Source organism: Protopterus annectens, chromosome 16.part0 (assembly GCF_019279795.1).
Source record: "Protopterus annectens isolate FY-2018-M chromosome 16.part0, PAN1.0, whole genome shotgun sequence".
NCBI lineage: Eukaryota > Metazoa > Chordata > Ceratodontiformes > Protopteridae > Protopterus > Protopterus annectens.
The window spans coordinates 44,370,393-44,386,865 of NC_056750.1; the positions used below are offsets into that span (position 1 = coordinate 44,370,393).

The window sequence follows — 16,473 nt, forward strand, 5'->3', positions numbered from 1 at the left end:
GCTCAATGTCTGTGATTTTTTATTTTAATAAAAACAGTGTCCGTTTTCAGGGGGCCATCGGTGCATTTTTATTTTGTTTTTCTGTGTTTTTTCTGCTCACACTGCACCAATATCTTGTTTCTAGTTCTTGAGAAGGCACCAGAAGTTGAAAGGGCAGTCTGGCAAGATGGAGCACTGGAATAGAAGAGGCTGTGAATCCTAGGGATCGAAGAAACTCTCTGGCTAGAATAGCAGGCAGAGGAAGAGGAGACTGAAAGAAAGCAGTCAAGGACGCCTTTGGAGGTGGAAGAAAGGTCAGCAATGGCACTGTCTGAATCCTGCAGCCCAAATACACATGACAGACTTTTCCAAGCTGATAGTGAACCCCAGACTTTGAAGGAGAGAGATGGTGAACTCCACAGCCTGTAACAGGCAACTGGGAGAAGAAGCCTGAATCAACAAGCCATCTAAATAAGGTAAAAATTGAAAGCCTGCAAAAGGCAATAACAGGAGCTAGGCATTTTCTGAATATCTTTGTGGCAGAAGAGATGCCAAAGAGCAAAACTGAGAATGGGAAATGAGAAGAAGAAACACAAACACTTCCTAAAAAGAGGGTGAAAAGGAATATGAAGGTAAGACAGACAGAGAGCCAAAGGGACAAAGGAAACTGGCTGAGGTTTTTGGAGGGCAAAATGTCAAAGAGAAGCAGGCTTGTCAGAAAAAGACGGCTTCTGAGCCACGGCAGCCTGGGAAGACATTGCAGGAGGAGATCGCCTACCACCCTTCCTGCCTTTAGTGGCCTGACGAGGCTGCCTACAAATAAAAGTGGACCTAGTGGGATAGTTCCTTTGGAACTTAGGGTAGGGGACCTAAAAATACATTTAAGGCCCTACAGTGTTTTACCTTTTTCTTGAAGAGATTTAAACACTTCAGCAGCAGTCTCAAAGAGAGTTATTAGCCAAAGAAGCATTTGACAACTTGGCTTTAATGTCTTCAGGTAAGGACTGCAGATGAAGCCAAGAGTAATGCCGCATGACAGACCCAAAGGCAGCAGTTCTGGAAGAGGCATCAGCAGTATTCATAGCTGCACTTGACAGAGTGGTGAGCCACCTGAGAGGTAGAACTCAAAAGAGATAAAGCAGAAGACTTTCTTTCAGAATCAGAAATAACTTGACAAGCCTAGGTAATCAAGGCCACAGCATGTCTGGTCATGTGGGTCTGGTAACTGACGGCCCTAAGGGCCAAAGTAGAAGTAGTATACATCTTCTTTCCAATCTTTTTCATTGCACAACTGTCTTTATCCAAAGGCAGTGGCTTGGAAGAGGGCAAAAGCTTAGAAGGCTTGTCAGAAGAGACTGACACCACAGCAGGGTCAGCAGAAGGACACAAGAAGGAATTGACAATCCTCAGGAACCTTACAGAACCTGTCAGGTTTCTTTGGAGCAGGAGGCTGACAATCAGGAGTCTTAGAGGCAGCTATAAAGGTGTCTAACAAAGTAGCCAACACAGGAAGTACTGCAGAAGTTTTAGAAGTGTCCAACGGAAGCAACTCATAATACCTCTTTTGGATAATAGACACCTGAGAACACTCCCATTTAAAATATTCCATCATTCTAGCTACTGTGTCCTCAAAAGACAACTCCTCCAAAGGAGACTTAGACTAATAGACTTCTCTTCATCAGAGCCATAAGCCAAAGGAGAAGGCATTTAGGAAGAGTAAGACAAGGACCCCCTACATCAGACTCTGAATCCCCATCTGAGGTATCAGGTTTCCTAGGCCTTTTGGAAGGAGTAGAAGCCCTAGGAGAGTAGGAACAGAAACCCCTTGGGGAGGTTTCAGGGCCATTAAAACATTAAAGAGGGCCCGAGTAAACTCCTGCCATTCACTTTGAGGGACTTTAGCATGTACAGAAGAATGTTAATCTTCTGTTTTTTCCTGGTAGGGACATCAGCCCTAACAAACAATGAAGGTTCCGAACCTTGACAGGATTCAATAACAGGACCAAAAACCTCTTCCCTGATCAGAATCTGTGGAATCCCTCTAGGGCCCTCCGAGATAATCAATCACAGGTCTCCCTCGATGGCTGGAGCAGATGCCTGCAAAGTCTCAGAGGATGTGCAAAAGGAAGGATCCATGCCGGCTGTTGAAAGGATCACGGCAGAGGAATCTGAAGATAACACCAGACAGCCTGCAGAGCTATAATCAGCTTCTAGACAGATGTCTGGTGGAGGCTAGGCAGCCAAATAATCAGGCTGAGATTTCTTGTCCCTCTTCTTACTTAACAGAAGTACCTTGGGGTTAATCGATTCTGCCATGCTGCTCGGAGCTGTTTGAGCCTCTGGTTCTCGAGCTCATCAAGCTGACATAATAGCAACCAGAATAATAGTCTTCCAGTACAAAAATGTTAGGTCTGTCTTGCTGAAGATTCAGTGGGGCCTTGGGTCAGACCTTGAAGCAAGATAGTTAAATCCCAAGGAGTGGTAGGGTCCTTGCCTGAGGGCCTAAGTAAGGAGGTGCCTTTCAGAAAGGCTTTGCACAACCTAGAAAAAAACAAGGGAAAATAATTTTCACCTGAACGGAAGTTTGAAATGGCAGCCAATTGTACTTTAATTGTAAGTAAACAAAATTCAAGGACAGCTGGTATAGGGGCAGAAAAGGGGTGCAAATCTCTCTTAAGGACCCAAACTGAAAAATGTCTTCCATTTACTTCTGTAAATTTTCTTAGCAGAAGCCTTTTGAGAAGACAGAAAAAAATATGTCAGACTTGGGAGGAAAGCCTGGGCTTTCTAGCCATCAGTGGAACTGGAGAAACCTTGAGGCCTGTTATGTCCAGATGAGTCATTCCCATGGGATGAGACAGGAGTTCTGGACTGTGGTCCAGTATCCAGGGTGGATACAGAAGATGAGGCCACAGGAAGGGAAACCAAATCTGATGAGGTGAAAAGGCTGAAATGAGGATAACTCTGCTTTTTTAACTGGTATTACTTCTGTATGAATTTCATGAATACAGGTAACGGGGGATAAACATAAAGGAGACCAGAGGACCATTGGTGAACTAGAGCATCTCTTTGCAACTCCCCTAGAGGGGGAACCAGAGTGAAGAAACTGCTGAACTTCTTGGAGGGAAGAAGCAAAATAGTTGCAGTATGGCTGGTCACATCAACAGAAAAATCTCTCAACTGTTTTGACATTGAGAGACAACTCGAGAGGCATCAAAATGGACCTGCTTAGTTAGTCTGCAAGCACACTGGCTTTCCCCAGTATGTGCATTGCTATGAGAAAGGGGCCAGAAGAGATCGCCCACTGCCACAATCTCACTGCTTCTCGACATAGCAGATAAGATCTGGTTCCTTCTCCTTTGTTGATCTACCAGACTAAAAATAAAATTCTCTGTTTGAATAGTGATCATCCTGATGGAGAGATCATTTTGAAAGGCCTGCAGCGCTAGGAGAACTGCTCTTATTTTCAGGACAATGATATGTGCATTGGCCTCTTCCGTGGAAAACATAACTTGAACTATCCTTCCCAAGTAATATCCCCCCCACCCCATTTGGGAGGCATCTGTGGTTACTGTGGCTGCTGGGACTGGAAAAAGAAATAGATGGCCTTGAAAACTTCATCTGAGCAAATCCAGCAAAGAAAATATTTTTTGCAAGTTTGTGTGATCCTGACTGGGGTGACCATGGGCTGCTGGAGAATAGACCACTGTACTAACAGAGTCCACTGCAGACTCTGCATATGAAATCTGGCTAGAGGAATAAGAGTGATTGCTGCTGGCATGGAACCTAAGGCTTGCAAGAATAGTCATGATAGCAGAGAAGAATGCGCAATCACTTCCATGACCTGGGATCTGAATGTTTGTACTCTTGCTGGAGGAAGTGACCATGTCTAGATAAGCACCTATGAACTGCAGATGTTGCTAAGGTGTGAGCTGTGGCTTGCTATAGTTGACTGTGATGCCCAGGTGAAGACTTAACTGGAGCAAATATAGTCCCTTGTTTGAAGATGTAGGTGCCTGGTTGGAGCAGTTACGAGTCAGTCATCTAGATACATAAACATTCTGAATCCCAGCAGTCTCAGGTGAGTTGCCACCACCGCCATACATTTGGTGAACAACGTGGAGGCTGTGGTGAGAGCAAAAAGCAGTGTTCTGAACTGGTAATGACTGCCTACCAACCAAAAGCACAGATATCTTCTGGACTGCCTGTTCATTTTGATGTGATAGCATGCATCTTGAAGATCTATTGACCACATCCAATCTTCATTTCATAGCAGGGGCATAATGGACTGAACCATGACCACCCAGAACCTTGAATATTTCACATATTAGTATAGTTTGCTGAGATCCAGGATTGGTCTTAAGTCCCTTGGTCTTCTTTGCACTAAAAAGAATCTTGAGTAGGGTCCATATCTGGTCTGGGGAGACTTTTTAGATGACTCTTTTTTTTTCTAGCAGCTTTTCTATTTCCAAGGCTGCTGCCCTCCTCTGATTGGGTGGGACATCGGGAATTCTTTTAATTTTTGTAGGAGGAATTTGGAAAATGGTATAAAATAGCCTCTGGATATGATCCTCTGCACCCAGGAGTCTTTTGTGAGGGATTCCCAGATCTTGCGGTGCAGAGACAACCATCCCCTGACTATCTCCAGACAGCAGCTGGGCAAACTTTCAGGAGTAATGGTAAGGTTTATCCAAGAAGAAATCCTGGAAACCTTGGTTCCATGGGCCACCCTTTCTGCCTCTGTGGGAACTATCCTCTCATTAGTCATGGAAAGGACCATGGGGCTTACAAAACTACTTCTTTCTGCCTCCTTGCTAGTTCTAGGAAAATCATCTCTGAGGAGTAAAAAATGGAGCAGCAATCAAGGTATTCCCATCTTGCTCACTTCTGGAGAGCATTTCCTTCACCCTTGGGCCAACAAAGGTGATCCATCAAAAGGAGCATGGATGAATGAATACTTGAAGGGCTCTGCAAAATTGCACAGGCAAATCTAGGCATGACCAAACGCATTGCCCTTGAGGTACCCTCTACAGCATGGGATATCAGCTTCATGGACATGTTAGCTATGGACTGAAAGATGGCCAGTTGTGAAGAGACCTTGTTCTGGTTCTCCACAGATATGGACCAGGAAAAATTTTGGAGAGCTCTTTATTCAAATTTCTTTGCAACCTTGTGAATTGTGCCAAATAATTCAATGACCAAAGGGCAAAGGTTGCTGAAACATAAATGTCCCTTCCAAATCTGTCGAAGGCCTTGGACTCCCTGTTAGGGGGATGGACGGATGAGTTCTGCTCTACAAGCTTTTTCCTAGTGGTTGCTGCCAAAACCATGGTATCTACCAGGACCCCCTTGCTTCTGTGCACTCTGTCCTTTGGGGGGGGGGCTTAGATTCTATCTGAGCACTTGGGGATAAGCTCCACAGTATCCAGCTCCTTCCATGCACAGCATGAGACAAGATCTATTAGTTCAATAGCTGGGAGGTCACCCAAGAAGTAGCTGGGCCAGACCCGAAAACATCCAGGAACAATGACTCCTCCTGGGAAGGCATATCTGAAGACCAACCCCCTTTTTTAGCAGTTCCAGGATTTCTCCAAAGGAAACATCCCCAGATGGAGATCTGGGGGAACCTTCCCCTTCAATGAAGTCAATGTCGTCAGTGACCTTTTGCACATTATTTTCTGATGGACCTCATCAGCAGGGTGATCTGGTGAGTATCAGAAGTGACAGGGGAGTCCTGAGGGACAGACTGGAGACTTGAACAGGTTGACTGCCCTGGTGGGATAGAAGTGAGAGGCTCAGACCCAATGATGAAATAGAGATAGGATCCTGGGTTGGGGGACGGATGTCCTCTCTCTAGGCAAAGAGAACATGTTTTCCACCATCTCAAAGGCAGGGGGCCTGAAGAAACAGAAGCTGGCAGCACTGGAGCCAAAGTTCTCTGTAATGACCAGCCCTGACAGGATCCGGGGTAACTTAGACTTCAAGGAAATGGGATTCGATAGAGTCAGATCCAACTTTTTTGGAAATTTCAGATGGAGACTTTGCGGTCACAGTCAAAGTAGGTGAGCAGTATGGAGACCTTTTTCCTAGAGTCCTTATCAGTAGGAACCAATTCATGGTTCTTTTGTTGGACCTCTTGGAGAGGGTTTGAGCCCCAGTAGGTAAAGAGGAAGTAGAAGGAAGAAGACCCTTCAACACCAACTTATTCCTTTGGTTACTTATGGCTCTAGAATTAAATCCTGCAAAGACAGTGCATTTAGTATCTAAATAGGCCATGCTCAACCAGCAAACACACTCCCTGTGGGCATCAGAGATGGGAATCTTAGGCCCACATAAAATGCATTTTTTGAAACCAGTTGGCTTATCTGTCACACGAAAAAAGAAAAAAAGTTGATATCAAAAATAGTTTTTTTTATAGCAGAAGTAGGTACCAACAATGGTACAAAGGAATACCCTCTGAAGAGTAGGATTAAAGGGGAAAGAAAGAAGGCAACAGCAGCAACAATGGTACTCACGGGAGTACCTATGAACTAATGGGTACAACTTTAAAAGTACTGCCTGACAGACATAACCTGAACATAACCCGAAAGCTAGAAGGTAAGGAAGGATAGGTGTATTTGAAATTAAGAGATAATGGAAATTAAGCAAAAAAAAAAAAAAAAAATTACAACTTTGAGAAAAAAAGCACTTGATTGCTCAAGAGAGAAGGATCCGTGTCTGAGCGATATGGTGGCAAACAAGATCTAAGGTATGCTAAGTTAGTGAGACATTATCGATGAAGGGAGCAGCTCGTGAGCTGGATTCATCTGGAAAAAGTAGGCTGAGTTGGATCAAAGACCCATCAGTTGAAGAATGAATGAAAATTACATCATCAGATGAATTGGCCTGTAATGGTATAGTGAGTCGGATGAATTAGCTGGACAGATTTTAATCCCTGTGCAGAAGCCTATTAGAAGTAATTCTATGAAGAACAAGTACAGCCGCATGGTAAGATTCCTATAAAAATTTTCAAATTTTCTTTTTTTTTTTAGACAGTTTTTGTTAGTGTTGCAATCACAATCTTAATGCAAAGTACAAACCTCCACAGAAACACTTGTCTGTGATTTAACATCTTGTGGTGCTTTCTTTAACCTTACAAACAACCATTCCTTCTAATAGCATCTCTAGCCAGCCCTGTCCTGAACATTAAATCCACAAAATCAGTCAATCTTTTAAGTGCAAAACCTAATATCCCTGACATTTTCAAAGATGGGGTAGCTCATCATTTCTTCTCATGCAGGTGTCATTTTTCTTAGGGTTCAATGAATCTGTGCCAGAAGTGAATTCTGCTGAAACAGCACATGAGCTACAAAATTTATAGGAATCTTAGGAAGGGCAAAGCTACTGAGTCTTTAGGCTATCATGTCCTGCCAGTTCCCACCCTAGACTGTACCTCTCCTGTCACGGAGGGCTAGGGCAGCCCAGCCGGAGGTATATTTTATGAAGATAGTGTATCACATTGCTTTGTCTCTGTATCTTAATACATAGGGCTTTATTGGTAACACATTTAGTTTATTAACTATGCTAAAATGGGGGATGGTGTCAAATACTTTGTCCAAATCAAGGTGGGCTATATGTATAATGTGATCACTGTCAACACCTTATCTTTTAGAAGAAGTTTACAAGGTTTATTAGAAAGAATTTACCTTTTACAACACCAAACCGCTTCATATATAGACTAATGAAATTTTAATGTTAATGTTAATGAAATCTGTTATAATGTGCACCGTGGCTTTATAAATGAGACTCAACAGGCTAATGGGTCTACGATAGTAGAGTTACCTTTATGGAGTGGCATCCCTACTGCCCTATGTCACACTACCAGGACTGTGCCTGCAGCCACGCTAAAATTAAACAGCTTATGTAGAGGTACTGCCAGGACAAGGGCAGTATTATTTAACAAACATAACAGTACATTATCTGGTCACAGAGGAAATGTTTATTGTCTTGAACAACACTCTCAGTGCATGTTCTTTAGTGACGATGGGGGCTTTGAGAAATACAGGAATTATAGGACTTTGCATAGTCATCCCAGGACTGAAATATTCACTAAATATATTTCTAGTTTTCTGGCAATGTCCACCAGGTCCAAGTAAGTTTTGCCATTTTGTATGAATTCTGAACGCTGAGTGTTGTTTCTTAGTTGGTGGCCATCTATCTGGGTGAATGTATAGCAGGAAATTGGCTAAAGACTTTCTTAACTCTAGCATATCTAAATATCTATTTCTAGGAGAAGAAACTCAGAAGTAGGTCAGATTAAATTTTCTCCCATATTATTGACTGTTTCACTAAACATGATGTTCTAAGAAGAGACAGACAGCTCTGAGGAGCACTGAATACACTGATGAAACTGATACAGTGGAGTACAACACCACAGTCAAAGTGAATAAACACAGAAAACTAATGCAGTGAGGTACATCACAGTCACACTGAATACACTGAGGAAACTAATGCAGTAAGTACACCACAGACTGAATAAACTGAGGAAACTAATGCAGTGAGGTACAAAATCATGGACCGAATAAATTGAGGATACTAATGCAGTGAAGTACAAAATACAGTCGGACCGAATAAACTGAGGAAACTAATTTAATGAAGCACAAAACACAGTCAGACTAAATAAACTGAGGCAACTAATGCAGTTAATTACAACATCAGTACATCACAGTAGGACTGAATAAACAGAGGAAACTAATGTGGAGAAGTACAAACTTAACAGTTGGAATGAATAAACTGAGGAAACTATGTAGTGAAGTAGAAAATCACAGTCAGACTGAATAAACTTGAGGAAACTAATGCAGTTAAGTACAAAACAGTCACTTTTCTCCACAGATAAAAGAGGAGGAGAATTCTTTACATTTTCTCATTATTACTGGACTTTGATGGCATAGGCAAAAGTTCTATTTCCCCTAGTTTAAAATGAGAAGTGCACTGGAATCCAAAAAGAAACAATAAAAGTCCTTGTCACCTGGTAGCTGAGGATATTATTTCCCTCACTTTATACAAGACAGTATCACTATAGGGGACATTGCTCTATTTGAGACTAAGACATAAAATATAGGCACTGAGTTAACTGCAGATCCCTCCACAATAATAATCTCTCTTTCATTTCAAAGACAATCTTTGGCAAGTTGCAAGTCAGTACTGAGGAAGGTGCCACCTTTACTGAATATTTAAATGGCAAAAACCTCTGTGGGGATTATGATAAGACTATAGCAGCAGGTATTATATCCTTGTATCTGGGAGCTGCCAGAGATGTTGGTCTGCTGGCAAGGATTCCTCTTGTTTTTAACAGCTTAGCTCTCCTTTGCATGATTTCCTTTATGTTTTTCCAGTCTTTTCTAGCTCCAGAAGTTAACAGAAATGTTGTAACTTTTTCTTAAACTTCTCCTCTAAATGTGTAATGTATTGTTCAATAGGAAAAAAATTAGCACCTTAAGTCAGTAGTCAGCAAAGAACACACAGAGACGTAGATAAATAGACAGACAGAGACATTTAGATAGTTCCTGAAATGTGTGGCAATGTGTGTTACATCAGTAGTGCTCCCCATTTACATTATAATACATAAATCTTCTAATATGTACAAGTTTTCCACTTCCCCTTCCCAAATCATCTATATCTAGGATGGTCCCATCCTTTGACAGCAGCACCAAGGACACTAAAGGTAAGGAACAAATGGGCTAGTAATGTGCAACAGATGAAAAGCTGGAAAGTAAATCTATGTCAATTAACACTTATTGGCTGTAACAAAAATAAAAAATGCTGGATGTAAGTTCTACTCAGAAGACAGTGCAGGAGATTACAAAAGAACCTACACCCTTCTGAACCCACTGTGACAACATGAGGTAGTGCCAGCTAAGCCAGATGAGTAGGGCAGTGGATGTGTAACATATGCCAACATAGTTAGCTGGAGCTTTGCAAAGAATTACATGTCATTTGAATATCAAACTGATTTGTACAGGTGCTTGTGTTGAAAATGTATTTGTAAAGCTGCTTGTATTAAAAATATACCAAGAGTGGGTCCCTGCTGGACAGAAAAGAAATACACCTGTAAGTCAGACTGTATTGTAACTGTTGAAATGAATATACTGTAACAGAGGATACTGGAAGAGAAGAGGTTAATCTCAGTCCAGCTAACTTTGAAAAAAATAGTCTGAAATGAAATTAAATTACCTGGTTTAAGCCATAAAGACTGTATCTTACAGTTCTGATTGCATCCAGAGACAAAATGTCTGTGAAAACCATGATTAGGGGTCCCACTGTATTGTCTTTAGGGGTGAAATAATTGCTACCCTGGAAGGGTGGACATTTTTGAAATGTTTTTATAGCTTCCAAATGATAAAACACATCTTAGCAAAGCTCTACGTGTGTGTATTATGACACGTATGTGCCCACTTCTGGTTCAGTTTCTAGTAAAGGGGGTAGTGTGGGAACCAGAAGTCAGATGACCAGGTGTGTGTAATGTCATTCTGTAAGCCAGCACTGAAAGGATACTTCAATAATAGATGAGACAAAAGTCTCAGGCCAGTCTGTTTTTGAAACCTGACAAAGAAGGGTCACTCATTCACTTCATCTTGCCTTGCTTTAGTAACTAACCACATAATAGTAATGCTTCAGATCAGTCAGGAAATATTGGCAGATTAGTTAAGTACTGTTTCTTTATCTGTGTGAATCTATCCATCTGTGTTATTTTTAATATTTAGTGTGATTGAAACTCTGGTGTTTACTGTAAATAGATACTTAGTATTTTCAAGTTCTTTTATTATTTATTATTAAATATATTTAATCTTTTTATTGTGGCTGGTATTTTAGAGAATATTTTAACCTTTGAGTGTATCTATATTTATTTGGTGACACTGTGGCCGCTCCTGAAAGCCTTGCAGCATTGGTCAAACACTACCATTTGTATTAGTATCAATTTTACTTGGTATCATTGGGTACCCTTGTAAAAGCATTAAAGTAGCTGGTTTTGGAGTGCTTTCTTGGCAGTGCCTACCTTATAGTCTGGGCAGAGGGGGCATAGCTGCTAAATCAGCCTTTCCCAGGTGTGTGTGTGTGTGTGTGTGTGTGTGTGTGTGTGTGTGTGTGTGTGTGTGTGTGTGTGTGTGAAAATCAAATCTCAAACAGTGTGTGTGTGTCAGCAGCAGGGACACAGTGCGGGTGGTGGAGGACTTGGCTTGGAATACTCGGTTGAGGACTCAACTCTACAGCTGTGGTCAGTGTGGAGTCTTATTTGGGGCCTGGTGAGAGAAAGGGAAACCCAGCCCCAGGATGGAGTGTGCTCCTTGTATGGTCTTAAGGGAAATTGTGCTTGGTGCAGACAACTGCATCTGGAAATACTTATCTATTTTTGTTCCACGTGAATGTCCCTTCACCAGTGCCAGTAGTGAGGATTGAGGCTCCCTGATCACTGGCTCAGAGAAGAGCCATCACACCAGTAATGGCAAAATGTCTGTTTCCTCCACCCCAGTCACTTACAGCAAGCTACTGCAATTTAAATTTTGATAAAGACTGCTACAATAAAAGGCAAATACCCAAATATTATGAGCTATTGTGAAGGTATAAAATAGAAAAAATGTGCTATGTTTTATTAGGGCATTTGGTTGGGGAATGGTTATTTGAAATTCACTCAAATTGCTCCTGGCAGACTAAGGTGGTTTCAAGAGAACTAATTTTTAACTTACCCTAGTGGTTCTGTGACCAAAGAGATAGTTGCTGTGCTTTGGTGGTGTATGGGAACATGCACACAGTTTAGTGACCACAGAGATAGTCACCCTGCTTTGATGGTGCAGAGGACCTTTAACCCAGTTTAGTGATCACAGAGATAGTCATTCTGCTTTGGTGGTGTATGGGACCTTACACCCAGTATAGTGACTGCAAAGATAGTTGCTCTGCTCTGGTGGTGTATGGGAACTTGTACCCAGTTTAGTGACCACAGAGATAGTCACTCTGTTTTGGTGGTGTATGAGAACTTGCACCCACCCCCAACATAAACTTTCTTTTTCTTAGAAGCCCATTTGATCTCCTGGGCATGATCAAAATGCCTTCAGTTAATCAGTCCTCACAGTACAGTCGAATGGAAACAGACTGTCGACCCTGCTTGGATTACTTTCGAATGCTTAGTAATGCTGCATAATATTTCAAATTATATATTTATTACTTTTTGACTTAGGAAGAAATTAAGTCTGCTACTTCTACTACCATTACCTGATCTGATTAATATACAGTTATTAACTAGATATATATGGATTGAAAATCTTCCACACAGAGAAGTTTCTTACACTCTTTCGTTTTCGGACCCACTATACTTGTTTAGTGGGTTGTTGGAGACTTCGGGGATACCATGGAGATTACTTGTTTTTTAACATAAATAAATACATACATTTATAAATACATACATGTATTCCTCTGGATGAATCCCCTTTCTTTCTTTAGACAGATGAAAACAGAATCAAGTGTTTATTTCTACAACTAAGTATTTCTGTTTTTTTTTTAACTTGCTTTATACTTACACTAAACAATAAATGGCCATCTGTTCTTAACTGGGTTACTCATCTCAACCAGGCAGTTTAGGTGACCTAATGATTTCTACCTTGAGATCACTTGATCTTACCTGGTAACAGTTTCTCAGCTGTGTTTTTTGTACTATGAAATGACTATCTACTGTCCCTCATATTACAAGGTAAGGAAATGAGGCAGCCAGAATGCAAATGTATTGTTTTACACAGCAACTTAAACAGGAAACGAAAGGAAATAAAATCAAACAGTCACTCCACAGCACAAGTTATAAACTTTTAAAGAGATTTATAAATTAACTTGTTGCAGGAAATCACAATGTACACAGTACTGTCATCACTGATTGATTAACTCATTCCCTAATACTTTATGGGGCGTCTCCCAAAAGCAGGGTTCAATCCTGGGTGAGACGTTGTTCTATCACAGGAAGCATGCACACACTATGCACACATCTATGAGCAATTCAGAATATTCATATTTTACTGAAGGGCATAACTTTTTGGTCTGGGAAAAACTGAAGCACACAGTGAAAACCCACACCAGTATGATCACTAAATCTGCCTGAGAAAGTGACAATGACAGCGATTATAAGAAACTGGCTGTTTGCATTATCTGATAAATTGTACAAAATGTTTTATCATATGATAAACACGTACAAGTAATACTACAGCTATACTGTCAACAGAAATGCATTAATGCCAAACTCCAAGCCAATGTATTGCATTTAAATATGTCAGGAAGCACCAAAGTGTTCTTACTTACCAAACATGACCAACAAGGCTGCCATTAGGGCAGTAAGATGGGAGAACTGCAGCTCCACTATAATTTGATACGCTACAGGGATGCAGAGAGCTCCAGCAACTGCAGGCAATATGCGCAGACACCAAACAGGTACATTATTAGTATATTCTGAAATTACAAAAACAAAATGCCTGAACTCACATCACTCAGAAGTTAAACAGGTTCAGGATGTTACCTTTCTAATTTTCAATAAAAAATTATTAGTACAAATCAAAGCCGCACTAAGCATGTATTCTTTTGAAAAACTGTTTATTTTACATATAACAGGTGTTAACACTGCATAAGAATGATACAGCAGTGTCTGGGCATACTTAATCACAGTACAAAGCACCATATCTTTAAGTATTTTCTTTTCCATACTATCTACATATCCTGGTCCCAGCCAAGAATGGTCTGATATTGACATGATATTAAAGGAAGAGCTGTCAGGAGCCATCTTCAGTGAGGAACATGAGCAATGCATGAACATAAACCATAAGGTAGCTAGAAAGAGTCCTTCTAAAAATGATGAAATAAGGAGGTACTGTTCATGTCGCGGTGGTGGTGCTGCGGTAGCGTTGTTGCCTCACAGTAAGACGCTGTCCGGTTCGATTCTCAGCTAGAGCGTCTTCTGCGTGGAGACATGCGTGAATGGGCGTACCTTCATTGAAGGTTGTGCATCAGGGCTGGTAACTCGGCACGTAAAAATCAACTACCAATCATTAGCGGACCGGAGTTCCGCTGTGGCGACCCCTAACCGGGAAAAGCCGAAGTGCATCAGGGCTGGTAACTCGGCACGTACAAATCAACTACCAATCATTAGCGGACCGGAGTTCCGCTGTGGCGACCCCTAACAGGGAAAAGCCGAAAGAACCTATGAACCTATGAACACAAACAAACAAGGAGGTACTGTTCATCATATAAACAGTACAGTAATAACAATCAGCTGCAGGTAGATGGCAGTCTCCACCAGTGACTTTTACAAAACAGAAACAGGGGAAGTAAAACCAAAAGTATACTTGCTTAGCTGGGGGAAGCCGAGGAATGGAGTTTTACTACATATATGACTTCTCACCGATCTACTGTTACTGTGAGTACAATAATAGGAGGAATGTGGGCAGCATCAGAAGAGCTAAAGCTGGAACAATTATCCATTCATTTATTTATTAAGTAAAGAAATGATGCATTTGTTTACATAGCAATAATAAATAAATAAATAAATAAGCTACAATTTGCAGCACTCAGGGAGTGGGGGTGGGGTTATTGCACTTGACCAATCCTTTTCCGGGCTTTCTGCTGCAAGGAACAGAAATTCTGCAAAATCAAAATGGAGATCATAGTGTAAAACAGCAGTAGTAGTGCCAGTAGTGAGATTTTATTTTTTAATAACTTTTGCTGGCAGGTAGCTAGATGTATGTTCAGAAAGAGCAGGCAATGTATAAGGACTTTTGCTGGTTGCAAAGTGAGAGTATTAAAGTGCTTGAACTCTGAAATGTTGTGCAGTTTAAGGCAATGCTTAGGGAAGCAGCAGAAAATAACCTTGCCTGCTCAGTTTTTCCTCACATTTTCGGCCAGTTGAAGAGGATATTTGCTTGCATGCTGTGCTGAAGTATTTAAAACATAAATTAAAAAAATACTGAGCTGCACGCAGTGTTATTAGCAAGCATACATCTCAATTGTCCTTGATTTTACAGAAAATACAGTTATGTAGGTAAACTTATAACAGTACATGTTTGAATGATCACTGCTGCAGTAGCCTTAGCTGTATGGGTTACATTCTGCCAAGGACATAATAGCTGGCCAGCTTCCAAAGCTTCCGGGCACCTTCCATGCTCTCCAACTGTTAGGCATCTTGAGCTGAGCTGCCTAAAATATAGATTAGAGCACCAAACCCTTTAGAGCTTTCATGACAACTGAAAGAGGAAAGGTGAGCCCTGAGCGGCCATAGCTAGGAGTAAAAATATATATACTATGTGCACACCCTGGCAAAATAAAAAAAAAAAAAAGGAATGGGAGGGAGGAAGAGGCTACTACAGCAGTGATCATATGAACATTTTCTGTTATGGTAAGTTCACTTACACAGTTGGATTATATTCATCATATTTATCACTGCAGCAATAGCCTTAGCAATATTGGTGGATACCCACAGACTACAACATCTGGGAGGTGGAAGATGAAGGGTCCGGAAGCCTTAGAGAATGGTTCTAGCAAAGTCTGATCTAGACCTAGAGAAGGAATTAAGCTTGTAGTGCTTTTTTAAAGTATTAAAGAAGACCAAGCTGCTGCTTCTAGAACACTTCTAGAATCCAACCTTTTCTAAAAAGCCACAGATGTAGCCAAGGTCCTGGTAGAGCAGGCTTTGACCCTGCCCTGAATAGCTTTGTTAAGAGTGAGAATAATAAAAGGCAACAGCCTTGGACAACCATTTGGAAATAGTGTGTTTTTACCTAAACAACACATGAACAACTGATCGGAAGATCAGAAAAATATTGTTCTGTCAAGATAGTACCCGAGTTTATCTGTGGACATCCAAGGTATCGAGTGTCCCTTCTCCCTCAATTTTAGATTCAGGAAAGAAAATGGAGATGGACAGTTAAGCTTAAAGTAAACTCGGATACCATTTTAGGCATAAAAGAAGAGCTAATTCTTAAAGACACCCTATCTCTGTGGAAAATTAGAGCAGACTCACCATACGGAGTTGCAACTCAGTTACTCTTCCTGCAGAGGTCAGAGCAATCAGTAAAACAGTTTTCCATGTTAAGAACCTCAAGTCAGCCAGATAAGATGGTTCAAATGGAGCAAGTGTTCGCTTCTCTAACAAAAAAAAAATAAAATAAGATCACAAGGAGGAGCAATCAGTTTTCTTGAAGACCTCTTATGCAAAACTCCTTTCAAAATCATTTTGACATAAGAATGTATGGAAAGAAAAGTATCCATGGCCAGACAAGCTGAAATAGCCTATGAATGAACCTTGGAGGAATGGGAAAGGCCAACAGATAGAAACTCATGTAAACACTGTAAAACCAAAGAAACATTCACTCTGAATGGTAACTGGTTATGTTGTTGCCACTAACTAGAAAGCCTTTTCCATTTGTAAATATATGACTTTCTAGTAGCAGGCTTTATTGACTCCGTTAGTACCTGCTGCATGTCCTCAGA

The 16,473-nt window shown here is 41.1% G+C and overlaps 1 protein-coding gene across 3 annotated transcripts in view; it reads right to left on the bottom strand.

Annotated features, from left to right (window-relative positions):
* Positions 1-16,473, bottom strand: part of POMT1 (protein O-mannosyltransferase 1) — a 1,532,857-nt gene that overhangs the window by 1,208,663 nt on the left and 307,721 nt on the right. For 2 of the 3 annotated variants that reach the window (XM_044058399.1, XM_044058400.1), the window contains exon 5: positions 13,297-13,443. The exons of the other annotated variant lie outside the window; for it this stretch is intronic. In XM_044058399.1, coding sequence (XP_043914334.1) covers positions 13,297-13,443 — 147 coding nt within the window. The remainder of the gene's footprint in view (positions 1-13,296; positions 13,444-16,473) is intronic. 3 annotated transcript variants of the gene reach the window in all.